The sequence below is a fragment of the Cibotium barometz genome, chromosome 28 (assembly GCF_041138505.1).
Source record: "Cibotium barometz isolate CiBa-2024 chromosome 28, ASM4113850v1, whole genome shotgun sequence".
NCBI classification, from domain to species: domain Eukaryota; kingdom Viridiplantae; phylum Streptophyta; class Polypodiopsida; order Cyatheales; family Cibotiaceae; genus Cibotium; species Cibotium barometz.
This window is the reverse complement of record NC_141073.1, coordinates 33,501,669-33,508,942: the sequence shown is the minus strand read 5'-3', so window position 1 is coordinate 33,508,942 and position 7,274 is coordinate 33,501,669. Positions and strand designations below refer to the sequence as shown.

Here is a 7,274-nt window from a genome sequence, read left to right as displayed (position 1 = left end):
AGTTTTTTACATGTGTTTGGTCTTATGAGCAAGGTTCCTTGTGATACAAGCTTGATTCCATGATGCATGAGCATTCTAAGAGCACTTATACAAAAAATGTCATTATAATATATAAAAGATGCTCTTTTGTGGATTAGAGTGTAGACGTGTGAACTATAGTATACATTAACAATTGAGGTCTCACCATGTTAGCTAGAATTAATTAACATTGTCCTTGTCAAAATGATATGGGTTCTTCCATTTATTATCTTGGGTCCTTTGTATAAAAATCTAATGGATCCCATATAAAGTGGTATGTGTGACACCCACTCCTCATTTAAAGTTCTTCTCCTTAAACCTTAAGGCACAATCATCATGAATATTAGTGGTGGCTTAGCTAATTCGATCCCTCTTGAATTATGGCCTTGTTTGCCTTCACTATTTGGCAGGCCTTCAGTTTGTCGGCCTACATGGTAAGCCAATTCTTCTCTTTTAACCTAGCTTACATGTGGTAAGACAATCCTCCTCTTTTAACCCAGCTTACATGTGGTAAGACAATCCTCCAGTTGCCAGCTTACATGGTAAGCTAATTCTTCCCTTTTAACCCAAGCTTTTCCCCTTCTATCTCTCCTCCTTTGCCCAAGCCTTTCTCTTCTCTTCTCTCCTTTTGGTATTTTTTTATTGATCCCCCCTCCTGCACTATCTCACCTTGGAGGGAATCTTCCTTGTTCTCTTTTGATGGGGTAAGCCAATTGTTCTCTTTTCAACCCAAGCGTTGCCCCTTCTATTTCTCCTCCTTTACCTATGTCTCCCTCTTTTCTCTCCCTTTTATAGTCTAGGTTTTTGGGGAAATCAGGGCATTAAATCTCGGTGATTGGCCTTGTCATGTGATTCCCCTTCCTCCACACCCATCACTTTTAACATCATCTATCATGGATGCCCAATCTAGATCTATACCAATCCCTCCTACTCACAACTCAAGAGTAATATTAATTTAAGTGGTTAATTTGCTAGGGCAATCCTAGCATGAAATTATACTTTTTAATTCAAAATCTTGTCTACATAACAACTTGATTGTTTAAGATTTTACAATCTTAACAAACAACCCTACACACTCTACAAAGGGTGACTAGGGTAATTAATACAATAATCATCAAGAATGGCCTAATAGAATTGCATGGTTATTTCATGATGACATCCATTTGTACATTTATGTATGTCATTACTCCTTTTATATTTAGTGTTAATGTGGCAAGCACTATGACCTCTCATGATGGGGGCTTATTGTACTCTCTCTTATACCATGTAGGTTAAATCAATGGCCATGGAGAATGGATGGATTTCTACACTCCATGCCACCATAAGGAGTTGAAAAGCTATCTTTATCTTCACTTTGATAATTATACTATATTGAGTTTTTAAAATAAAGCACTCTATATTTAATGTGGATGAGATTGATACAAACCACATTTGGCTTCCTTGCATAGATGAGATTGAGATAAAGTCATAGTCTCACATATACTATCTACTAATGCCATACCACATAGGATTTTGGTAACATTTTACGGGATCACACATTGCACATGTGGCTTTGTTTTACAACCACCTAAATATATTTCATAGCCTTTGCTTTAACCTTGAAGAATTTACCCAACCCAACCTTCACCGACATTGAAGGAGGCTTGATCAAAGAGGAGACGAGACTTAAAGTCAAAGTAGGTGGATCTTTCATCACACTACGAGGAGAAAGGATTCTTCACCAAAGGACCATGAGCCAGAGTTTTGGGCAAGCTAGGCCATATATGGAGAGAGATTGTTGGAGCAAGAAGAAGACTCCAAACAGCACATCATTCGTACCCTTGTGTAAAACTATAGGCCCTAAAGAAGACTCCAAACAACCTCAAGCAAACAAATACGAAGGAATATGGTTCAAAGGAATATGTGGAATGACCAGTCCATGTGGAGGCGGCCAAAAGTAGGTGCCTAGAGGAAGGTGGGAAAGAAGCCAAGTGGGTGCTCACTTCAAGGGAGATGGTGTTCAAATTTAGGAAAGATTAGGGGCAACTTATGGATTAATGGCTAATGGAGATGTACTCAAGCATATAAAAAGGCACTCTATCGAATGGATTAACACATGAGCTTTTTGCTAAACCTCTTGTCATTATACTCCATTTTTATCACTATCTTTCATTAGTGTTAATCTCTTTCTTGCATTTCTAGCATGTCATGATGTTGACCTAATTCATTTCAACACACCCTAATCCTTTCTAGACATAAATCTCGCAAGTGTTTAGAGAAGATTAGCATCGGGTTTAAAGAAGACAAGCATTGTGTGTAAGCAAGTGTTTTAGGAGATTCCAAGCTTGCTTTTCTACAATGTATTTATATTATCTTTAGGGCACCGTCATTATGTCGCCTTTTCTTTTATGAACATGTTAATGTTGGGAAAGTTGGAAAACTTAAGAAAACTCTCATATAAAGCACTCAAAGAACCCAACATCTATAAATAAATTATCATAGCAAGGTTTAGAAAAAGAAAATATTGATCCAAAAGGAGGCCTTTCTATAATGCTACATCTTTATACCTAGTAGGGTATAATTTTTACTTTGTTCTATATACATGTAAATAGGGGAAATTCACCAATACTTGCTCATACCTAGTAGGGTCTAATTTTTATATACATATGTAAATAAGGGACAATCACCAATACTTACTCATTGTTCACCAATACTATGTAAATAAGGGACAATCACCAATACTTACTCATAGTTCACCAATACTTACATGTAAATAAGGGAAAATCACCAATACTTACTCATTGTTCACCCACAAACGAATAAAGTTTTGTTAGAAAGCTCAAAAGCACATTATTTGAAGAAAAAGCCTTAAGTACTTTCTTTCTAACATTTGGTGCATTAGTAATCCCTTCCTTGTTGTCCTATTACAAGGCTCCTTTAAAGTAGATGTAACTTTCCTTTGTAGATGGGCAAAATTAGTTTGCATCATGGTGAAGAAAATTAGTCAATTAAATACAATGTTTGCTTTAAAGTTCACTTTCAACAAGAGTTATGTGTGGATTGTAGCAAGGTGTCACCTAGTGAGCTAGAGTGCCCTATGCTTTACATTTCACTTGCATTAGGAACCATTTTGCTGTAAATTGTAGCACGAGGTCATATAGTTATACGCACTCTAAGAGGAGCTTGCCTTCACAATGTGTACTTTTTTTGCTCATGTTCTCTTAAAAACAATAGTTTGGTTCTTCAAAGAGTATATTTTAAATTTAATGGATCTTTTTTGTCATTTGCATGAATGCAGGTGATTGCATTCACACATGCACTCTGAGAGAGAGAGAGAGAGAGAGAGAGAGAGAGAGAGAGGTATTAACATCGGTAGAATGCAACACGAGGGCATATACGACCAATGGTGGGACTTGGATAAGAGAGAGAGAGAGACAGAAAGAGAGAGAGAGAGAGAGAGATAGAGAGAGATGTGGATGTGGACACAAATCGAGTTTGTGGATTCTTTCATGCAATAAATATTGGCAATCTAACAATCACATGTATACCATGTTGTTCAGACTAAGGTGTTGGTGGAGATGGGGTGAAGTCATTATCCACAACAACTACACAAACAATTATGAAAGAAAGCTTCCCTTCTCACATTTGAATAAGATCAACAAAGCGATGGAGGCCAACAAGGATAAAGCCCTCTTCCTTGAATGAGTCTTTTATTTACACTCACATCACGAGTTCATTTCAAAATTGCTCCTTGAACATTCTCAACGTTATTAGTACAAATACATGGGTAGGCCGTAGTAGGTTATCGTGGTTAGGGATTTAAACCTCAAGGGTCAAAGATTGCATGGTAGTACAAATCCATGGGTAGGGATTTAAACCTTGAGGGTCAAAGATTGCATGCTATACTATGCTAGAAAGCCAAGGCACCCTTTAGGTCTTAACCTCTATCCAACTAAATATGGGTGCTGCTTTTAATACTTCTTCATATGATTACATTATATGTTTACCATGCATAGGAGCTTGTTATGGATAGCTCCAAGTCTTCTAATGATGGGTAGAACGAAGTCTTGCCATGCAAAGAGCTCAATATGTATAGTTCCAAGTCTTATAGTGATGGGTAGAAGCATGAATAAGCAAAAGGATAAGCTACATGAGAGGCTTCTTAGGTGAGTTTCAATAGGTTCACATTTAGGCCGCGTCACTATTGAAACACAACGTTGATCTTGACCTACTAAATGTGATGACTTAGGGTGACTTAAGATGATTTCCACTCCCCCTCTACTTGTGAATGTTTGAATGGGGAGAGGGTGGCTTCGGAGGGTAATTGTTGGCATGCGTGAGCATGTTGCTTCGTTTTGAAGACACCTTGAGATCTGTTATCTTGGCTACGTTCGGGGCTGAACTTAGGTACCTTCCGATTAGCTGCAACAAGGCTTAGATTGAAGTGATCCTAAATTGCTAAAGGACTTAGGGTGGGGGAGACACGATAGTGGATAGTGTTCGTGCTCTATCCAACAGGCTTGAGTTCAATACTCACCCACTCCCGCCCACCCTCTAAGTAAGGGGTGAGGTTTAATATAAAATCCTAAAAAAAAGGTGAAGGAATAAAGGGAGAATATCCATCCCATCACACTTACAATTTGAAGAGGCTCTTTTTGGGGGGGGGGGGGGGGGGTAAACAGAGAGTTTTCAATGGGAGAAGGCAAAAGGGTGAAAGTACTAATGTGAATGAAACTTTAAAAACTTAGTTCAAAACTAAGTTCTTTGCTTATACATCATCATCATCTTCTTCCTCGCCCCTCTTTCTTGTTTATAGTTGTTTTTCACTGGTTCTCGGATTATGGGATTGCAGGCTTTCTCCCTCTCTTTCTCTCATGTTCTTTCTCCTCTTACCAAATTTTCCCACACTTCTTGTCTCTCTCACGCTCGATCTCTCCTCTCATCACCTCATTTTTTTTGCAGCCTCTTGGTGCCTCTCTCACCCTCTCGTTGAAGCCAGTTTTTTTGGAAGAATTGCTGTCCACCAGCCTTGTAAAGTTTGAACAGCATGCAAACATTTCACTCCTTTCTAGGGTTTATCGCCATCGCCTTTTGCAGAGAGGAGCGTTTACTCGCCACAAGAACGAGAAGACGCAGATCTTGCACCAATCTATAGGCCATGGAACACACGCAGATCTGCAGGATATGGCTACCCACCGGGGAAAATGGGGACAGGTAGAAGCATCATCAGGACTTGGAGAAGTAAAACCTGTGAGTTTGATCTCCTTTCAGTTCTCGGCTTAAGTATTTTGTGATGAATACATATGCGTGCCCTCTTTGGGGCTTTCTGAGGTGTTTCACAGCAAGGGGAAGAAGTGATGATCGCAGCAGTATGGACAGGGTAGGGTTGCAATGTATGTGGGCAGCACGTAGTGGCTTTTCTCAGGAAAAGCCTGGCCTTAGTACCAGAATCTGTGGCCTCCTTGACACGAGAACGGAAAGTCTCTAGCTATTGTTTCTTGCAGCCACGGCATTCTTTGCAGTCTAGGGTTTTCCATTGATTTCATTGGATGTCTTTTGGTGCTTGAGATGATCCTGCAACACTGATACTAATCGATCTTACTGTGAAACTGCTTGGAAGAAAACCCTAGGGTTTTATCTCACACTATGGCCGACCCCGTAGAAATCATTCTAGAATTTCTGCAAAGGCACCAATTTGCAAAAGCTGAGGCAGCTTTCAAGGCAGAACTTCTGGCACGCGAAAGAGGAGAGAGGCCTCTTTTATCTTCTGAAAATGTTCTGGATTGGGATTTGCAGTTGCGTTCTCGTGCACCACAGGGCATTACCATTGCAGATGAGCAGACAGCCACGTCCATGCCTGAGAGAGATACTTTGAGAGTTTCCAGTAATGAAGAGAAAAAAGCTGGAGGGATTCCCTTGGAAAGGGTGAGATCTCCCCCAGAGAAGCAACTGTATGTAGAGTATGAATCTGGAAAACCAGAGTCTCAAGACTCGCTGTGCACACCTCCACATGAGTTTGCATTTGAAAATGTCAGGACTTCACCAGAATCTGAAGCCGCAGTCTCTCTTGCAGGAGCCAATGTTTCTTCTCCTTTTTATGAAGTGGAAACTGCAGGGCAGGGATCCAGCTGGATAACTCAGCAAGTGGAGGGGTCCTTACCAAGCATGCCAAGTGTAAGCTCAACAGAGCCATTGCCTGTCGAAAATCAGGTACGACAGGTCAATAACGAGCCACCTGAACAAGCTTCAGCAGGGGGCAATGAAGGGATGGTTTGGCAACAGCATTCAAAGCCCACCACTGCCTTTGATAGTTTGCCAGGATCACAAAATCAAGCTCAACAACAACTACATAAGAATGAAGTGTTGCAGAAAGAGTTTGATATTGAGTGTGATGTCTCAGGGATAACTTGTAGCACATCTACCTGTGTAAATGTAAAACACGAGTTTAAAGACAGTGGGACACAAGCACATTCTTTCCTTCAAAATGAAGCTAAAGTATCTGGGTCAAATTTACCTGCTGCCAAGGGGCGAGTAGAGGGTAACATCAAAAAGGTGGTGGAATGGGGGGAAGGGAGTTTTCAGGTGAAAAATGGTTTCATAACAAGCTCAACCAATGAAGGATCCTTTAAGGATCCTGCCTTGAAAACTTTTTTGCCTCTTTCTTTTCTAAAGTCTTCTGAAAATAACGAGCAACAAAGAGTATTGATGCTAGACTTTGCCGATTTGAATTTGAACAATCAGAAAAGTGCAAGTGGACTTAGTTGGAACTGTGGAGATGTGGAAAAGTTCGAAGAGATCAGAGCACCGGTTATAGGAAGCGGAGCAGCATGCCATCTATCTTGTGTAGAAAATATGGAGCTGAGTGAAAATGGTGTCCATGGTCCTGAAGAGCTTCCCAGACTGCCTCCAGTTAGACTTCACTCTATGGACAAAAACATGGACATTTTTAAGGATGGTGGATCTGCTGCTGAAAACTCAAGTAGAAGCTTGGAATCGGCTGCTTTCAGGAGCACAGGAAGCACTTCAGAGGGTGTTTTTGGATGGGGTACATTAGCGGATGGTCCATTGGGCCTGGATATGCCAATTTCAGGTATTTTCATTTTGCTTGATTGTCTTCTGACTCTTGAGTTTGGCAAAATCCATGTATTAAAGAGAAGATGCCATTGGTGTTGTTTTTCTTATGTACGTACATATGTATGTATGAACGCACACAGGTATGTATGTGTGCAATGCATATATGTCTGTTTGTATGTTTACATATACCTTGTATGTTTACA

General features: G+C 40.2%; 1 protein-coding gene across 1 annotated transcript in view; it reads left to right on the top strand.

Annotated features, from left to right (window-relative positions):
- The first annotated feature begins 4,690 nt into the window (after positions 1-4,690).
- The window catches only part of LOC147622761 (uncharacterized), a 78,609-nt gene continuing 76,025 nt past the window's right edge, over positions 4,691-7,274 (top strand). The window contains exon 1 of the mRNA XM_086822388.1: positions 4,691-7,087. Within this exon, the coding sequence (XP_086678514.1) occupies positions 5,644-7,087 (1,444 nt within the window). The 5' untranslated portion in view covers positions 4,691-5,643. The remainder of the gene's footprint in view (positions 7,088-7,274) is intronic.